Source organism: Mytilus galloprovincialis, chromosome 4, assembly GCF_965363235.1.
Source record: "Mytilus galloprovincialis chromosome 4, xbMytGall1.hap1.1, whole genome shotgun sequence".
Taxonomy (NCBI): Eukaryota; Metazoa; Mollusca; class Bivalvia; order Mytilida; family Mytilidae; genus Mytilus; species Mytilus galloprovincialis.
The window spans coordinates 92,519,940-92,541,679 of NC_134841.1; the positions used below are offsets into that span (position 1 = coordinate 92,519,940).

Consider the following 21,740-nt stretch of genomic DNA (forward strand, 5'->3'; position numbering starts at 1 on the left):
ATAATGATATAAAAGTTGAGTTTTGCTCATTTCTTAATGAATTTGTACCATACATTATCATGACTTTTCATGTGTTGTTGAAATTACAGACCAGGATGTAAACATGTACTAAATCTGAACTTTAGAGGAATAACCCTCAGATTTCTGTGCCAAATATCTTTATGAATATACATATTAAATAAAAGAAGAATGTGTCTAAAGACATGAAATCCACTGCATAAGCTTTCTTATAATATGTGAAAATACTTTAATGATGATGGAAGAACGGTCAAGGGTAACACTTAATGCCCGCTTTGACTAGCAGTGGGTCTTAAAAATAAAAAGATATGGTAAGATTGCTAAAGAAACAACTCTTCACAATAGGCCATATGACATAGATTTAACAACTATAAGTCCATATACAGCATCAACAATTATCAAAACTCATACATTGTACTACATAGTAAGCTATAAAAGGACCTGAATTACAAATGTAAAACAATTCAAAAGAGAAAACTAACACACTGATTTACGATCAGTTGAACTAGAAATTTATAATTTTAGAAATGTTCATGCCTTGCAAAGCGTAAAACAATGACTCAACTCAATTATAACCAGAAATTCTCTCATTGTTTTCATTGCAGAACAAATTCTTCTGCTACCAGCCAGGTAATAACACGAGAGTGCACAAGCTGAAATGTCTCACCTTCTTTACTTATCATTGATATTATGTTGATAGTCCTAAATATAAAGCTTTATTACAACTGTCACATAAACTTAACATTAACCAAGAAAACTAAACATTGACAAATGAACCATGAAAATGATGTCAAGGTCAGATAAACATGATAAACCATGCCAGGCAGACATGTACAGCTAACAATTCTTCCATACAACAAATATAGTTGACCTATAGCTTATAGTTTAAGAAAAACAGACCAAAACACAAAAACTTAACACTGAGCAATGAACTGTGAGAATGAGGTCAAGGTCAAATAAAATCTGCACGACTGACATATGATCATAAAATATTTACATACACCAAATATAGTTGGCCTATTGCTTATTGTATTAGAAAAATAGACCAAAACTCAAAAACTTAACTATAACCACTGAACCATGAAAATGAGGTCAAGGTCAGATGACACCTGCCAGTTGGACATGGACACCTTACAGTCCTTCCATACACTGAATATACTAGACCTATTGCTTATAATATCTGAGATATGGACTTGACCACCAAAACTTAACCTTGTTCACTGATCCATGAAATGAGGTCGAGGTCAAGTGAAAACTGTCTGACGGGCATGAGGACCTTGCAAGGTATGCACATACCAAATATAGTTATCCTACTACTTATAATAAGAGAGAACTTAACATTACAAAAAATTTTAACTTTTTTTTCAAGTAGTCACTAAACCATGAAAATGAGGTCAAGGACATTGGACATGTGACTGACGGAAATTTCGTATCATGAGGCCTCCATATACAAAGTATGAAGCATCCAGGTCTTCTACCTTCTAAAATATAAAGCTTTTAAGAAGTTAGCTAACACCGCCGCCGCCGGATCATTATCCCTATGTCGAGCTTTCTGCAACTAAAGTAGCAGGCTCGACAAAAAACTGACCAAAACACAAATCTTAACACTGAGCAATTGAACCATGAAAATGAGGTCAAGGTCAAATTAAACCTGCAGGACTGACATATAGATCATAAAATATTTCCATACACCAAATATAGTTTTTGTCGAGCCTGCAACTTTTGTTGCAGAAAGCTCGACATAGGGATAGTGATCCGGCGGCTGCGGCGGCTACGGCGGCGGCGTTAGCTAACTTCTTAAAAGCTTTATATTTTAGAAGGTGGAACACCTGGATGCTTCATACTTTGTATATAGATGCCTCATGTTACGAAGTTTCCATCAGTCACATGTCCAATGTCCTTGACCTCATTTTCATGGTTCAGTGACCACTTGAAAAAAAAGTTCAAATTTTTTGTAATGTTGAATTCTCTCTTATTATAAGTAATAGGATAACTATATTTAATATGTGCATACCTTGCAAGGTCCTCATGTCTGTCAGACAGTTTTCACTTGACCTCGACCTCATTTCATGGATCAGTGAACAAGGTTAAGTTTTGGTGGTCAAGTCCATATCTCAAATACTATAAGCAATAGGGCTAGTATATTCGGTGTATGGAAGGACTGTAAGGTGTACATGTCCAACTGGCAGGTGTCATCTGACCTTGACCTCATTTTCATGGTTCAGTGGTTATAGTTAAATTTTTGTGTTTTGGTCTGTTTTTCTCATACTATATGCAATAGGTCTACTATATTTGTTGTATGGAATGATTGTAAGGTGTACATGTCTAGCGGGCAGATGTCATGTGACCTTGACCTCATTTTCATGGTTCAGTGGTCAAAGTTAAGTTTTTGAGTTTTGGTCTTTTTATTTAATACTATATGCCATAGGTCAATTATATTTGGTGTATGGAAATATTTAATGATCTTTATGTCAGTCGCGCAGGTTTTATTTGACCGTGACCTCATTTTCCTGGTTCATTGCACAGTGTTAAGTTTTTGTGTTTTGGTCTATTTTTCTTAAACTATAAGTAATAGGTCAACTATATATGTTGTATAGAAGCATTGTTAGCTGTACATGTCTGCCTGGCATGGTTCATCTGACCTTGACCTCATTTTCAAGGTTCATTGGTCTTTGTTTAGTTATCTTGGTTAATGTTAAGTTTATGGTAGAGTTGTTATAAAGCTTAGCTTTTTACTTAGGACTATCAACATAATATCAATGATTAGTATAGAAGGCGAGACATTTCAGCGTGTGCACTCTTGTGTAAATAGTATTAGAAAAAAAAGACCAAAACTCAAAAACTTAACTGTGACCACTAAACCATGAAAATAGGTCAAGGTCAGATGACACCAGCTAGTCAGACATGTACACCTTACAGTCCTTCCATACACCAAACATACTAGACCTATTGTTTATAGTATCTGAGATATGGAGTTGACCACCAAAACATAACCTTGTTCACTGATCCATGAAATGAGGATGAGGTCAAGTGAAAACCGATTGACGGGCATGAAGACCTTGCAAGGTACGCACATACCAAATATAGTTATCCTATTACTTAAAATAGAGAATTTAACATTACAAATTTATTATACCCCCGCTTTAAAAAAGGGGGGGTATACTGTTTTACCTCTGTCTGTCAGTCCGTCCGTCCATCAGTCCGTCCATCAGTCCGTCCGTCAGTCAGTCAGTCAGTCCGTCCCATGAAACTTTCGTCACATTTTTCTCAGGAACTACACATCCACCCTTTCTGTAATTTGGTATCAACATTTATATATGTCAGCCATACCGTGTGATTTGTTTTCAGATTCATTACTTGACAACTTTCTGTTTACCGAACACTTGTCTGATTTTACACATGATAGCCAAGTTGAAAATTTTCGTCACATTTTTCTCAGGAACTACAATACAAGGATTTCTGAAATTTGGTTTCAGGATTTATATTAGTCAGCTATACCGTGTGATGCGTTTTCAGATTCATCACTCGACAACTTCCTGTTTACCGAACACTTGTATGATTTTACACATGATAACCAAGTTGAAAATTTTCGTCACATTTTTCTCAGGAACTACAATACAAGGATTTCTGAAATTTGGTTTCAGGATTTATATAAGTCAGCTATACCGTGTGATGCGTTTTCAGATTCATCACTCGACTACTTCCTGTTTACCGAACACTTGTATGATTTTACACATGATAACCAAGTTAAAAATTTTCGTCACATTTTTCTCAGGAACTACAATACAAGGATTTCTGAAATTTGGTTTCAGGATTTTTATAAGTCAGCTATACCGTGTGATGCGTTTTCAGATTCATCACTCGACAACTTCCTGTTTACCGAACACATGCATATTTTTACACTATTAATATTATCCACTTGCGGCGGGGGTATCATCAGTGAGCAGTAGCTCGCAGTTTCACTTGTTTTTTTTTCAAGTAGTCACTGAACCATGAAAATGAGGACAAGGACATTGGACATGTGACTGATGGAAACTTTGTAACATGAGGCATCCATATACAAAGAATGAAACATCAAGGTCTACCACCTTATAAAATATAAAGCTTTTAAGAAGTTAGATAATGCCACGCTGCGGGATCACTATCCTTATGTTGAGTTTTTTTGCAACAGGCTCGACAAAAATGAATATTTAAAGATATCTAAAGAAATAAATACAATGTAGATCTATGTAATTTTTTTCAGATGAATTTTTTGCAATGCCTTTGACTTTGTACAATATCATATACTGGCTAGATTTATCACTATTGCCAATATGGTTTTGATGCCTAAAATGAATAAAGGGAGAGAGAGGTAAACATCAGGTCAATTTTTGAATGAAAAAAAAACACTGAAAAAAACAAATTATTTATTTATAGATTGAAAGCTATATTACAATGACTTGACAAGTGTTTCTCATCCCCTATTGCAGTTCATTTCAAATTCTGACACCAATGGCAATTTGTTTTATTAAAGTCTTATATGATTGTAAGTAGGCTTTATTTTATAACTTTTCAGTTGGTTAAAGTTTCTGACTAGTCAAACAGTTTGATTAGGTAAAGCAAGTCACATTACTGAATGGTAAATGTCATATTTTTCCACTTTGGTAGTTCTATCATATAACATTGGTATTGTAAACTGTTCCAGTCTGTACTACACAAGATGTTTATTTTTCCATGTCCATGAATGTGATCATGACCATTAGAGTAATATTTTTTGATCTAGTATGAAGTATCCATCATCATTCATGTCTCTTTCAAAATCCCATGTCTGGCTTGAGATGACCTAGAGTAGAACTTTGCAGTTACAGTTGTATCACATGTTACTTTTGGTTTCCCATCTGTGCTTTTGTTCAAATCTGAAAAAAAACATAAGAAATACATGTAATTAGACTGAGGAAAAACATATACATAAATAATAAAACTTATATAGCTATGAAACAAATTCAATGTATCAATTAACTAGAGGCTCCAAGAGCCTGTGTCGCTCACATAATATTTTATTTACACTATTGATGCATGAAATAATGCAACTGATACTTTTGCTATTTTTCAGAGATACCAGTCAAAAGACTTTTGTAAAAGATTCTAATATGATGTGCTTCTTTCGCTTTGTAAACAACACCGTGTGAAAATATCTATACTTAGTGCAGAGTCAGAAATATACATAATTAAATAATGGATGTTACAATATACCTCCCACATGTCCCATGTAAATCCACATGTATTTGAACCTATTTGCAAACGCATTGCTGATTTTATTGTATTAGAAATTGTAATAAAACAAAAGACAAAAGAACTTTTATTCTTATTCGGATGCATTATAAAAAGAATTAATATACTGCAACTAGTTGTGTTTATTTCCTAAATATAGTAACAAAGACAGCTATATTTTGTGCAATGTCAATTTCATCATGGAACACTTTCTCCACAAACAGGGGTTCAATAAGCTTGATATTTATGTTACGATTTTAAAAGCTATCAATCATATACTAATTTAAGTTGCAGTATAAAAACAATATATTTTGTTTTTGTAACCATAGAAGTTCGTATAATTTTGTATTAAAATGGATTTCTGTGGTAGGTATTGTTTTATTTTCTATTCTATTGCATTAATCGCATATTAACTAATTTTAGCGAGTCAACATGGCAGCTCCTTCATTACGAAATGTCAATTTTGGTTTTGACGGGTAAATGGGTAAAAATTGTCTTAATCAATCGGTGCATAAAATTTGTATTGATTATTTATACTTTATCTACTCTAATTATTTATATTGTAATAAAGTTTTTTTTTGGTTTTTTTTTTTTAAATTAGTTTAATAATCTTACCCCCAATTCAATTTCTTCCTCTTTCTTTTTGAGCATTTCTCTTCTAATTTCTGAAACAACAATGTAAGAGTTTAATATATAGATAATAAATGAACTTACTGATGCCTTTAACCATTATCTGAGACTTGACACTGTGTCAACAAAATTGTTCTATTGATAAATATAGTCTTGTCAGCTTTTTCTGTGACCAGTTGATTCTCAACTTTGTTAGGTAAGTAACAGTCCTGATGAAAATATATGCTCTGCTGGTACAAAGGTGGTGGAGAGACTAAGACAAGATAAGCTAAAAGTGTAAGCCTAGCTTGGAAAGGTGCCCTTACATAGCCTACCTATGTTGATGGAATTTTAAATGACAATTAAACGCAAACGTTCAAAACTTATTTAAATTTTGATTAGTTTTATTTAATTTCAAGGGAGGTGCTCTTAATAAAATATTGTTTCTTTAAGAAGGCAACAACATTCTTACAGGAAACTGATTAGAGCTAATTTTTAAAGACTTTACAGTGACCTATAGTTGTCAATTTCTGTGTCATTTGGTCTCTTCAGAAGAGTTGTCTCAATGGCAATCTGTCACATCTTCTTTTTAGCTCACCTGGCCCAAAGGGCCAAGTGAGCTTTTCTCATCACTTTGCGTCCGTCGTCGTCCGGCGTTAGCTTTTACAAAAATCTTCTCCTCTGAAACTACTGGGCCAAATCAAACCAAACTTGGCCACAATCATCATTGGGGTATCTTGTTTAAAAAATGTGTGGCGTGACCTGGTCAACCAACCAAGATGGCTGCCACGGCTAAAAATAGAACACAGGGGTAAAATGCAGTTTTTGGCTTATAACTCAAAAACCAAAGCATTTAGAGCAAATCTGACATGGGGTAAAAATGTTTATCAGGTCAAGATCTATCTGCCCTGAAATTTTCAGATGAATCGGTCAATGGGTTGTTAGGTTGCTGCCCCTGAATTGGTAATTTTGAGGAAATTTTGCTGTTTTTGGTTATTATCTTGAATATTATTATAGATAGAGATAAACTGTAAAGAGCAATAATGTTCAGCAAAGTAAGATCTACAAATAAGTCAACATGACCAAAATGGTCAGTTGACCCGTTTAGGAGTTATTGCACTTTATAGTCAATTTTTAACCATTTTTCGTTAATTAAAGTAATCTTTTACAAAAATCTTCTCCTCTGAAACTACTGGGCCAAATTAATCCAAACTTGGCCACAATCATCTTTGGGGTATCTAGTTTAAACTAGAGGCTCTAAAGAGCCTGTGTCGCTCACCTTGGTCTATGTGAATATTAAAGGAAGCAGATGGATTCATGACAAAATTGTGTTTTGGTGATGGTAATGTGTTTGTACATCTTACTTTACTGAACATTCTTGCTGCTTAAAATTATCTCTATCTATAATGAACTTGGCCCATTAGTTTCAGTGGAAAATGTTAGTAAAAATTTACAAATTTTATGAAAATTGTTAAAAATTGACTATAAAGAATAATAACTCCTAAGGGGGTCAATTGACCATTTCGGTCATGTTGACTTATTTGTAAATCTTACTTTGCTGAACATTATTGTTGTTTACAGTTTATCTCTATCAATAATAATATTCAAGATAATGACCAAAAACAGCAAAATTTCCTTAAAACTAACAATTTAGGGTCAGCAACCCAACAACGGGTTGTCCGATTCATCTAAAAATTTCAGAGCAGATAAATGTTGACCTGATAAATAATTTTACTCCATGTCAGATTTGCTCTAAATGCTTTGGGTTTTGAGTTATAAGCCCAAAACTGCATTTTACCCCATGTTCTATTTTTAGCCATGACGGCCATCTTGGTTGGATGGCTGGGTCACCGGACACATTTTTCAAACTAATAACCCAAAAGATGATTGTGGCCAAGTTTGGATTAATTTGGCCAAGTAGTTTCAGAGGAAAAGATTTTTGTAAAAGATTACTAAGATTTACGAAAAATGGTTAAAAATTGACTATAAAGGGCAATAACTCCTAAAGGGGTCAACTGACCATTTCAGTCATGTTGACTTATTTGTAAATCTTACTTTGGTGAACATTATTGCTGTTTATAGTTTATCTCTATCTATAATAATATTCAAGATAATAACCAAAAAGAGCAAAATTTCCTTAAAATTACTAATTCAGGGCCAGCAACCCAACAACGGGTTGTCCGATTCATCTGAAAATTTCAGGGCAGATAGATCTTGAACTGATAAACAATTTTACCCCGTTTCAGATTTGCTCTAAATGCTTTGGGTTTTGAGTTATAAGCCAAAAACTGCATTTTACCCCATGTTCTATTTTTAGCCATGGCAGCCATCTTGGTTTGATGACCGGGTCACCGGACATAATTTTCAAACTACTAACCCAAAAGATGATTGTAGCCAAGTTTGGATTAATTTGGCCCAGTAGTTTCAGAGGAGAAGATTTTTTGTAAAATATTACTAAGATTTACGAAAAATGGTTAAAAATTGACTATAAAGGGCAATAACTCCTAAAGGGGTCAACTGACCATTTCAGTCATGTTGACTTATTTGTAAATCTTACTTTGCTGAACATTATTGATGTTTATTGTTTATCTCTATCTATAACAATATTCAAGATAATAACCAAAAACAGCAAAATTTCCTTAAAATTACTAATTCAGGGGCAGCAACCCAACAAGGGTTATCCGATTCATCTGAAAATTTCAGGGCAGATAGATCTTCACCTGTTTAACAATTCTACCCCATGTCAGATTTGCTCTAAATGCTTTGGTTTTTGAGTTATATGCCAAAAACTGCATTTTACCCCTATGTTCTATTTTTAGCCATGGCGGCCATCTTGGATGGTTGGCCGGGTCACCGGACACATTTTTTAAACTAGATACCCCAATGATGATTGTGGCCAAGTTTGGTTTAATTTGGCCCAGTAGTTTCAGAGGAGAAGATTTTTGTAAAAGTTAACGACGACGACGGACGCCGGACGACGGACGCCGGACGCCGGACGCCAAGTAATGAGAAAAGCTCACTTGGCCTTTTAGGCCAGGTGAGCTAAAAATGTGTGGCGTGACCTGGTCAACCAACCAAGATGGCCGCCACGGCTAAAAATAGAACAAAGGGGTAAAATGCAGTTTTTGGCTTATAACTCAAAAACCAAAGCATTTTGAGGAAATCTGACATGGGATAAAAATGTTTATCAGGTCAAGATCTATCTGCCCTGAAATTTTCAGATGAATCGGTCAATCGGTTGTTGGGTTGCTGCCCCTGAATTGGTAATTTTGAGGAAATTTTGCTGTTTTTGGTTATTATCTTGAATATTATTATAGATAGAGATAAATTGTAAACAGCAATAATGTTCAGCAAAGTAAGATCTACAAATAAGTCAACATGACCAAAATGGTCAGTTGACCCCTTTAGGAGTTATTGCCCTTTATAGTCAATCTTTAACCATTTTTCATAAATCTAAGTAATCTTTTACAAAATCTCCACTGAAACTACTAGGCCACAATCATCTTTGGGGTATCTAGTTTGAAAAATGTGTCCGATGACCTGGCCATTCAACCAAGATGGCCGCCACGGCTAAAAATAGAACATAGGGGTAAAATGCAGTTTTTGGCTTATAACTATGAAACCAAAGCATCTAGAGCAAATCTGACAAGAAGTTAAATTGTTAATCAAGTCAATATCTATCTGCCCTGAATTTTTCAGATGAATTGGACAACTGGTTGTTGGGTTGCTGCCCTCCAATTGGTAATTTTTAAAGAAATTTTGCCGTTTTTGGTTATCTTGAATACTATTATAGATAGCGATAAACTGTAAACAGCAATAATGTTCAGCAAAGTAAGATCTACAAATAAGTCAACATGACCTAAATGGTCAATTGACCCCTTAAGGAGTTATTGCCCTTTATAGTCAATTTTTAACAATTTTCATTAATTTGGTAAATTTATGTAAATTTTTACCAAATATAATTCTCTGTTACTAATGGGCAAAGTTCATTATAGATATAATTGTAAGAAGCAAAATCGTTCAGTAAAGTAAGAACTTCAAACACATCACCATCACCAAATTACAATTTTGTCATGAATCCGTTTGTGTCCTTTGTTTAATATGCACATAGACCAAGGTGAGCGACACAGGCTCTTTAGAGCCTCTAGTTTTATATATAATTCTATAAATAAATTAACCACACAAGTTACCTTATTACAAATAGTGACTTAGAAGCTGAGATTGCACAAAACTGTACCACTGAACTATTACATGTACCAGCAAAAGTAAGGTAAGTCAGATGACACCTGTCAGAATGACACTTACATATATTACAGGGGTTCTATACTTGAGTCTTGACATGTTAATTGTAATTAGAAACTGACCAAATCATTAAGTAATATACATTATTGAACAATAAAAATCAGGTCATGAACAATTCACATAAATGAAACTGTACACCATCAGCCATCTATGTACACATTATTATTGGTTGGGTTAGATTTTTTAGCCTCTAAGCATGCAAAAGTTTAATACTGCCATATGATAACTAGTACTATACACAAGGCTCACATTTAGTAATATTCCCTTTATAAACAAAAGACAAGACAAAAACTATTTTCTGCAGCTTTCACCGTGTTATTATATACATCTAGTCAATCAAAAAAGAAAACATTGTTTATAAAATCCTCTCACATATATTTTTTTAAAGACTCCAATCAGCATATTATTAAATGCAGATCCAAAGTTTTACAATGTGAAACATAATGCCAATAACAGCTTTAAACTTACAAATTACATCCTGAGCAATTATGTAATAGATTTAAGACACCTTTTTTTAAGGTGGATTCAATAACAGTAGGGTTGTATTACTCAACGAAAAGACACTTTGTCTTGTCAGTTTTCTCATAATAATAATGAAAATTTTATAACATTCTTTGAATGAAAACAGCCTAAAGTCAATTAACTAACTGGATGTAAGATGTTAGAGCCTTTGGAGAGTCAACATTGACACTGCAGCTCAAATTTCTGAGATGATACTAACTATGAATTGTTATTCATTACCTTTTTTTCTATGTAGTCTTTAGCTGTGAAGGCATCTGCTATCTTTGTCCCAAACTGTTACAAAAATACATTAAAAAAATTAACTCACATTCAGCTTAATATTTTCATTTCATGTTTTTTTTATGTATAAACATATGTATGAAGTATTGTTGATATAACTTTGGCAACAACATACAAAAGATAGTATAACAAGGATGTAAAATAAAAAGTGACTATATTAACTTCAATGATAAGTTATAAGTATCACAATTTATTAAGGTATGAAACAAACAGTAGTGGTTTAATTAATAAGCAATTACTCTCTCACTTTGAGACAGGAATTTAGGATTGGTAAGAGGTTATAGGTGATTAATACTTTTTGATGGCTTACCTCCCCTGATATTTTTCAAACTAATTGAAATTCATTTAAAATGATTTAATTATAAATTATGTTTTCACATCATCACTTATTATATTCTTTTTCTAAATAAAAAATGCACAGTAAATATATTCCTATTTACTATAGGTTGTACAGAGGTAAGGCATAAACACAATTATATACTTTTTCACATTGTGCCAAAATAAATGTTACATCATGGTATTTCCAAAAATCTTCAAACTATAATTCATGGAGGTTTTTTTTTTCTTTTAAATTTTTGAGCACAATACATGTACAGAAAAAAACTCTGACATTCAAATTCTAAAACAAACTATAACAAGATATTTATTTATTCTCTGAGTTATCTCCCCTTACGAGTCAAATTCTTTAAATCCTCAATAGTTTATCTGTTCTGATAATATGGTTTATTTTTTTTCTTTCAAAAACTTCTTAATAAGTTCAATTATAAAACAGGCTAAAATAAATCTTATGACTGACTATCAAAATCAGTTGAGTCTAAATACCTCACGAGTCGCTAATCTATCACTTAGTTTTTCTGCTGTGTTAAATTCTCCTGATTCAATAGCATGATCTATTTTCTTCTCTAATCCACTTCTGGGAGCTGCACTGCCTCTATAAATACCCTTCAGGTGGTCATTTACACCTAGATATTGGTTTAAGACCTCAACATCTTTAGATGTACTCTCTTTATTTCTAAAAAGTTATAAGATAAAAATTGAGGTTCATTAACAATTGTACTTGAGCACAAAAAAACACATGACTTCATATGACAGTGTAGATTATTCTTTCTGAAATCTGTATGAATTTCCTATTCAACTCTTGGCATCAATACATTTAAAGGTTTTAAGAACTCACTTAATTCAGCTATTTTTTTAAAAGGGGGTTCCCAACCCAGTATAAATCGGGTGTGTGGATTCGAACTCCATTCAAATGCATTGATCATAACCCCCCCTTTATTTTATCATTCTCTAGTTGAATCAATGACTATACACTGTGTCTATCCCTATAAGTGACAATCAAAGCACAATCAAAATAAACAATTCATGTAAATTTTATATGAGTGCACACTTTGTATTTATAAATAAAAGGACATGTAGGATATATATGATCACATATCAATGAAACAGCAACCCAATGACACTATTCTGTCTTTTAAGTCAATGTTGTTACAACATGTATTTCCAGATGCTGTGTGCCGGACACTGAATTGGCAAATTCTTATTTAAAAGTTTCACTCTGTTGAAGTTGGAAGCATAACCTTTTCATTTCAGGTAAGCATGCTACCACCAGACTATAGAGGTGCCAGACTGAATGTAAGTGCCTGTCCCAAGTCAGCATGCTACCACAAGACCATGGAGGTGCCAGACTGAATGTAAGTGTCTGTCACAAGTCAGCATGCTACCACAAGACCATGGAGGTGCCAGACTGAATGTAAGTGCCTGTCACAAGTCAGCATGCTACCACAAGACTATGGAGATGCCAGACTGAATGTAAGTGTCTGTCCCAAGTCAGCATGCTACCACCAGACTATAGAGGTGCCAGACTGAATGTAAGTGCCTGTCCCAAGTCAGCATGCTACCACAAGACTATAGAGGTGCCAGACTGAATGTAAGTGTCTGTCCCAAGTCAGCATGCTACCACAAGACTATAGAGGTGCCAGACTGAATGTAAGTGCCTGTCCCAAGTCAGCATGCTACCACAAGACCATGGAGGTGCCAGACTGAATGTAAGTGCCTGTCCCAAGTCAGCATGCTACCACAAGACCATGGAGGTGCCAGACTGAATGTATGTGCCTGTCACAAGTCAGCATGCTACCACAAGACCATGGAGGTGCCAGACTGAATGTAAGTGCCTGTCACAAGTCAGCATGCAACCACAAGACTATGGAGATGCCAGACTGAATGTAAGTGCCTGTCCCAAGTCAGCATGCTACCACAAGACTATGGAGGTGCCAGACTGAATGTATGTGCTTGTCCCAAGTCAGAAGCCTGTAATTCAGTGATTGTGGTTTGTTGCTGTGTTACATATTTGTCTTTAATTCATTTTTTTGTACCAGTACATAAATTAGGCTGTACGTTTTTCTGTTTGAATTGTTTTACATTTGTCAATTTGGGAATTTTATAACTGAATATGCAGTATGGTCTTTTCTCATTGTTGAAGGCCATACAGTAACCTATAGTTGTTAATTTCTGTGTCACTTGCACTACTTTTAAGAGTTGTCTCATTGGCAATCATGCCACGTCTTATTTTTTATATGGTATGGAGTCAAGTCAAATTATTTGCAAATAAAAATAGTAATCATGATCAGCATAAAATAAAATCCAACACATACTTGAATAAAACAGTAGATTATACCAAGTTTAATTTTTCCCAGAAAGGTTTTAAAGCAGTTGTGAACTAATTCTGTTGTGAACTAATTCCTGTATTGGTTATCTCCCATTTTACCTGTTATGGCTTATGTCTGTATCATTAGCATCATCAGAAAACGACCTCTTTTTATTATTTACAAGAGGACCAAACTTCACATCATATTTTCTAAGAATTTCTCTGTCTTCTGGTAAGGTTATCTCTTTGTGAACTGAAAAATATGAACAATGTAAAAATTCTGCAAAAATATTTATAAATTGGCAGATCTGCCAACTATCCCCATTTATAGGGAAATCCAAAATGGAAATGGAAGAGGAACATTTTACATTTTATTGTGTCAAGGCCTTTAATTGTTTACTTTACTTTACAGTGCAGTTTCTGCTGATTGTTATAAAGGCTGCAAGTGAATTTTTACATGGTTTACTCTTCGACATATACATGTTTGTAGTTGTCTCATTGGTAATATACCATATCTTTTATGTTTTACATATGTATAAAAACAACGATAAAATTAAATCCTTCTGTCCAAGGAACATTCAGGTTTTTGAAAATAAACAGCATTTTTTCTAATGGCCACAAAAAAAAAATCAAAGAGCTGATAGCTCTGAGGAAAAATGACGCCACTGCCTCTAATATTGGGATATTTTTTATGCAAGTCTTGATTTTCACATACCGTAAAAGTTGAACATTGCAACATGTCTTGTAAGCATATAATTGATATTCGTATATGAGAGTGTGAAGGGAAGATGACAACTGACTGTTTTTTTTTTTAATACAAATGAATAGATTAAGAGTCAAGACTACCTAAATGATCTACAGTATCCAATGACTACTGGCTGTTTTTTTTTGTACAAATAAATAGGTCAAGACTACCTAAATGATCTACAGTATCCAATGACTACTGTCTGTTTTTTTTCTGTACAGATAAATAGGTCAAGAATACTGGAATGATATACAATATCCAATGATATCTAGCTGTTCTTTTGTACTAATTAATAGGTCAAGACTATTTATATGATCTACAATATCCAATGATTACTGGCTGTTCTTTTGTATGTACTAAATAAAGACTACCTGAGTGTCTAATTAAAAGTATTCTAAGTAATGTGTATTTTTTTTTTCTTGCAATTAAAGAACCTTAGTGAGCACGCTCACATACCCCACGTCCCCACATTGTCATTGGAGAAATTAAATAAGTATAAGAAAAAATACTGAATAATAAATTCCTGTCAATATACACATCTACATAGTATGTCCTTATTATCTACAAAATTTCATGAAATTCTGTTGTGTGTTTTCAGAGGAGTTAAGATGACAAACTGTTGCAGAAGTACATTGAAGCAAATAAGTTCAAAGGGGCATAACTCCTAGAAAAAAAATTGAATCGTAATTTCCTGTTGATATGCACATCTACGTAGTATGTCCTCATTATCTGAAAAGGTTTCGTGAAATTCTGTTGTGTGGTTTGAGAGGAGTTGCGATGACAAACTGTTGCAGTAGTACATTAAAGTAAATAAGTTCAAAGGGGCGTAACTCCTAGAAAAAAAATTGAATCGCAATTTCCCGTCGATATGCACAACTACATAGTCTGTCCTTATTATCTGAAAAGGTTTCGTGAAATTCTGTTGTGTGGTTTGAGAGGAGTTGCGATGACAAACTGTCAAACTGGTGCAGTAGTACATTAAAGTAAATAAGTTCAAAGGGGCGTAACTCCTAGAAAAAAAATTGAATCTCAATTTCCCGTCGATATGCACAACTACATATTATGTCCTTATTATCTGAAAAGGTTTCGTGAAATTCTGTTGTGTGGTTTGAGAGGAGTTGCGATGACAAACTGTTGCAGTAGTACATTAAAGTAAATAAGTTCAAAGGGGCGTAACTCCTAGAAAAAAAATTGAATCGCAATTTCCCGTCGATATGCACAACTACATAGTATGTCCTTATTATCTGAAAAGGTTTCGTGAAATTCTGTTGTGTGGTTTGAGAGGAGTTGCGATGACAAACTGTTGCAGTAGTACATTAAAGTAAATAAGTTCAAAGGGGCGTAACTCCTAGAAAAAAAATTGAATCTCAATTTCCCGTCGATATGCACAACTACATAGTATGTCCTTATTATCTGAAAAGGTTTTGTGAAATTCTGTTGTGTGGTTTGAGAGGAGTTGCGATGACAAACTGTTGCAGTAGTACATTAAAGTAAATAAGTTCAAAGGGGCGTAACTCCTAGAAAAAAAATTGAATCGCAATTTCGCATCGATATGCACAACTACATAGTATGTCCTTATCATCTGAAAAGGTTTCGTGAAATTCTGTTGTGTGGTTTGAGAGGAGTTGCGATGACAAGAAACAGGACTGACGGACGGACAGACGGACGGACGGATGGACTGACGGGTCAAAAACATTATACCCTCCGCAACTTCGTTGCGTGGGGTATAATTACATTTTTCTAAATCAAGATTACAGACTACTAGTATCCTTTCAAACCAAATGATTATGAAGAGCCTGTTGTAATAAACTCTTATACCCCACTAGTCCTATATCATATGACTTCGCATTCTTATTCAATTTTTAACGTTTTTATACTGATATTTTCATTTTTTTTAAATTTTTAAATGCAAAGTGTGACACATTGATAGTAAAAAAAATTTATCAGAACAGTAAATAGAAATAGTAAATAATGCTACTGAGGTCATATGTTATAGGACTAATTACCCACATACTCATTAAATAAGTTACTAGTGACATACACAAATGTAGTTATTTCTGTTACTTGAAGCAAATTCTATTTCTGTAGATTTACACAATATTGTTATACTCGTTTTATTTCACATTGAAGATTAGACAAATAAGGATACTCCTTTGATTTTTTTATTTCATGTCAGTCAGGTCCCTTTATATGAAACTTGAAACCACTTCTCCGCCATATTGATATTTTATAACAACTCTGCCTATGACCCATATAATTTGATATTCATTCTTTAACCATACATCATATTAAGCTAGTTTTTTATTTTACACTAATCCACAATCTTTCATGTTAAATTCTGTCTCCATTTAAGTTTATACCATTGAACCATCATGGTATTAAACACAATTCCAAGTAATTATGCTGTTATATAGGGTCACCATATATTCATCTTGGGTGACATTTCAGTTATTGAAATTTGTGTCAGATTGGATAATGAACTAGACCTTTAGGAACTGATCTCATAATTAAATATGGAGCTATCGTATGCGACCCCTACTCGGTAACAAAAATAAACATGTCAAGCGGCAAAATTTATCACCAGAGATTACAAGTCAAAAGAGGATGGATAAGTCTCCAAAATGCTTGCCAAACTGGAACTACAACAAGATCACCAGACAAGGACGAACAAAACGTTGAAGCCAAAGTTAGTATTTATGTACAAAGAAGTTGAGGGGCTGATTCACGCTATTGATAGTTATCAAAGGTACCAGGATTATAATTAAGTACGCCAGACGCGCGTTTCGTCTACATAAGACTCATCAGTGACGCTCATATCAAAACATTTATAAAGCCAAACAAGTACAAAGTTGAAGAGCATTGAACCAGATGAATTCCTCTTAAAAGCATGTCCGAAGAGAACCATATCTGCCGAGAAATTCAAAGAATACCATGCAACAATTATTGTGGAAAAGCAAGTAAAGAATAACTCTTACTGTGAGTGTATTGACATTCCGGCAAGTAAAACACCGTACAATATTCAAACTCACTTTGGGGCCTTAATAATAGGGTACAAGTCAAATCATCACCTGGTTAAATCAACATCTAGTCAAATCGGCACCTATCTAAAGTCAATTAGGCATCCAATAATATATTTAAATAATTCAACCCTTAAAAATGTGAATAAACATGATAAAATTAGGTTAATATTTCTGGCCAACTCCTTCCTTATTTAACTCTTCTTGGGTAAATACTGTAAAATTTCTGGACAACGCATTCATTTTTTCTACTGTTTTTGCTTAAAATACTGTTAAAAATATATATTAAACAAATCTAACTTGGGTGCCGAATTGACTGTATCAAGTGCCGATTTAACCAGGTTCCAATTTGACTAAATGCCGATTTGACTATACCGGGTGCTGAATTGACCAGGTGCCGATTTAACCAAGTGCCAATTTGACTAGAATTCCGTAAGACAGTGATCGCGCCGAAACTGCTAGACGACACTGTTGTGCACGCATCAAACGTAGAGAGCTTCAAATCTGTTCTCCCGCCTCCCCAATAAAACCGTTGTATTAAAGCCAACATCGATATCGACAATTTATTCACATGTCATACAGATACAGTCTGTTATGAATAGAATAGAATAGAATAGAATATCTTTTATTTCCATAAGAGGTACCCTCAAGGGGCATAGTGCATATACATGTATGACAATATAAAGTTACATATTAAACTTTGTAAACAAAGATTGAGTCGGATTTCCGGTACTTCGATCTGTCTTATAACCAGTAGAAAGTGGACCAACACGGACACATTATATTTTCTTATAAAAAGGCACTTGTTTGTAAAAAGAAAAGACTATCAAGTTTTCCCCAATTAATTATATATCTTTAATGTTTTAACAATGTTTTAGTTTTACTTCACATAATCAATAAAGTTATAAAAATAGATTTATGAGTATCTTAACAAACTTGGTTGGTACACTTCGATCTTTTTGGTGATAAGAAGGACCGGAGGTATGTAAACTGGTTCCCGGTTGATTACTACACAAAAATGATAATACAAGCAAATTCCAGTTTATATGTGAAATAGTAAATACGAAACCAAGTGCAGTAGACGGAGAAATGTAATGGAAAGTAAATACGAACCAAGCGCGGTAGGCAGAGAAATGTAATGGAAGTTCAGTTCACTAGTATCGGAAACATGCCGCTGAAAGCGTCAATTTTCCAAAAAAACCCAACAGTGTAAAAGGATTGAGGTTAGGGTAATAATGTAGTTATAGTGAGGTTAGAGTTGTCTATTATAAAAGAAAATCTAAAAACATACCTTTCTCTTTAATAGATTTTTGTAGGTGTTTTAATCTTTTCTCTCTTGACCTTTTTGTCATGTCATCTGTTCTTTTTTCTATTACTTTGAACCTCTACAAAAAAATGAATATTTTGTATGAGACTAAGTTATTCAAAAATGTTAAAATCACTTTTATTACTAGAAGATGAGGTATGAGTGCCTTTGAGACAACACTCCATCCAAGTCACAATTTGTAAACCTAAACCATTTTTATAACATGTTTAAATAGTTAGTATGTCTTGAAAGATTATTTTAAACGGTATCAGGGGTCCATTCGCCTTGATAACAGATAATATAAAAAAAAGAAGATCATTTTATTAACCAATCATGGTGCCCAAAATTAGAGCTATGCAATCAAATGAATTACAAAATAAAGCATAGTAAATGATTATAAAGTATAAAGTATATTGAAACTAAACACATGAAAACACATATAAACAAAGTAATGATTATAAACCGTTTTATTAACAAAAAATATATTTATTTTGGAAGCCACTGTGACCTGGATAAATATCCTAGGATGATTGGAGATAACTCATGATTGATTTTTTTTCTAATTTTTTAACTACTGGTACATTGATATTTTCTAAGAGGTTTTTTATTCTACAAAGGGGAGTGTAATAATTTAGATAAGTTTGAAGTAACAAACAAATCTTCAGATGAATTTGAAAGAATCTAAATAACATTGAAAAATTTAGAATTTTAATTAGACAGATGTTGAAATCTAGTATCTTTTAGAACAGGACATGTTTGCCCTAGGTTGGTTTGCCCATAAAGTCTGTTTGCCCTAGGTTGGTTTGCCCTACTTTTGTTTATTTTTTTTATATATATACAATATTAATGATATTAAGGTTTGATAAACTTATTCAAACTTATATATTTATATAGTTAATATTAAAGAAAATACATAATCTTCAAAAACTGATGGGAAATATTTGAAAATTAATGGTAAGTTTTGGCATTACATTGTAATTGGCTTCATTGTTACATTAGTTTTTATTCAGAATAACTTTCAGTGACCGTTGATTGATATTTACAATTCTGATTGCTAGGTAAAATAATGTGTCTTTGATCTCACTGATTGGTGGATTAAAAAAAAATAGAGTAAAAAGCAATGATGTATGACTGAATTTTTAAACATGTGAGAAAAATTCTCAAGTTTGTTTTGACCATTTTATTTTTATGTGGAAGTGGATTTTATGTTGTTTTATAATAAAAACAAAAGTTCCATCTCCCTGTACACTATTAAGGCGTAAATTAATATATTGTTTGTTTCCTCAATCCTGACCCTGCCAAGCCAGGTGTGGCTAGGTAGGTAGGGAAATAATTTTATTTTTCCAAAAAGCTCGAACATTATCGGACCATCCAGCAATCCTGAAAATCCAAAATGAATAAAATAATACTTGACTTTGTTTTGACAATAAAATTTTATGAGTAGCACCATTTTTGCGGGGTCGGTCAGGATTGGGGAAACAAACAATATTTTATTTTAGGCCTAAGCAATTCAAAAGAAATATAATTATCTGTTCATCAATGCAAAATAATTCTTTTTCGTGCGAATTTTTAAAAAAAATTAACATTAAACATCATGAACATATTTCAAATTATATATTTTAGACAACAAGACAAAAAATAAAACAAAAAACAGGTGATAGGGCGAAGAGGTACTAGAGTTAATGTGAATCAGGGTGCATGGACTGGGATTAATTTTATTTGAAGACTTGAAAGCAGAACTTATACCCACGAAATCCATGAAAAATTGGTATCCAACCAATAATAATGAATCCACTGCAGTAACGGTATGATAATTTATTGCCAAATGATGTTAACAGTAATTTTTGGTGCATGACAATTTTTTATACACTTTCATTTAGAAGATTTAAAAATTTACTGTTTTTGACGAATCATTTTAACATGTTTAAACTATTTCGAAAAATGATGGTAGCAATAATTATGTAGACTGTGATTGACCTATGACAAATCACGATAATGATATTTTGACAAATCATGGTAAATTTTAACCAATTTGATGCTAATGACAGCCGAAAATGGCTGTTTGACGCCCGCTAGTAAAGACCATTACTTCCCTCTTGTATAGCCTTTCCAGACGTCACAACTATTTGGACTGGTCTGGATATGCATGTAAAACTAGTACTGTAGAAGTCTCAGTCAGTATTGACATTATTGTAACGGGAGTGGATGTTTCCACTGGCTTCGTTTTCCTGTAGTCTACCCAAGTTCTGGGATATTGGACAAACAACGTAAAGCGTGTAAATATAAATAAGATGTTTATTTCAAGACAAACATTATAGTTGAATATGAGTTACATGTACATACAAGAATAATACAATATACGACGGTGCTGTGTCTACTTGTCATTGTTAAGTTCCATATTTCCAAGCCAAACAGTATGAGCGTCTGCTCATTTCAAAGCCTAAGTGTAGACTGCACCAAACCCGGTGAGTGACATCATAATTATAGTTCCTAGGGACAACGAGCACGGCCGGGCTGTATAATTTTTGGGCACTTGCAAGAAGCAGGAAGTACCAACGAGAATAATAACATGGCCTATCTCACGACAAAGAGTTACGGAACTATAAGTAATACTGACATTAACCTATTTCCCCATATAAATAGAATATATAGACAAGTAAACAAAGGGACCACCATTACACTTTAGTCTTATGAGTGACAGTAGTGTAGGACGGAGACTACTATAACTCTGTTATAGTAGTCTCAGTGTAGGATATATTTGATATGATAATCATACTTCTAATAAATGAATAGGGACATTTTTATCTCTTTTTTCTTCCTTGACGTCACATTTATCTGTTGTGTGTGTTCTTTCTTGTCCGGCTAAGAGAAATTCCTCGTTATTTTCCATCTTGTCCAGTTTTGACTGCCGCAGTTTTAACATGGTCTACCCGGAACCGTAGTAGAATTATCGACTAAATGACACTTCCGGAACGCTTCACGTGCTGACTCATTTCGACAAAGCGAAAGTTGAAAGAATTGCCTACCTGCCTGCTTATAGCATTTTAT

General features: G+C 33.6%; 1 protein-coding gene across 1 annotated transcript; it reads right to left on the minus strand.

Moving 5' to 3' along the window:
* Positions 1-4,410: 4,410 nt before the first annotated feature.
* On the minus strand, positions 4,411-21,685 carry LOC143073404 (uncharacterized). Its single transcript, XM_076248925.1, has 7 exons — positions 21,469-21,685; positions 18,678-18,771; positions 13,745-13,877; positions 11,803-11,992; positions 10,921-10,974; positions 5,884-5,933; positions 4,411-4,913 (listed from the first exon to the last, which is right to left on the minus strand). The coding sequence occupies exons 1-7, from the start codon at positions 21,613-21,615 to the stop codon at positions 4,871-4,873; spliced, it is 711 nt and encodes a 236-aa protein (XP_076105040.1). The 5' UTR covers positions 21,616-21,685; the 3' UTR covers positions 4,411-4,870.
* Between the last annotated feature and the right edge of the window lie 55 nt (positions 21,686-21,740).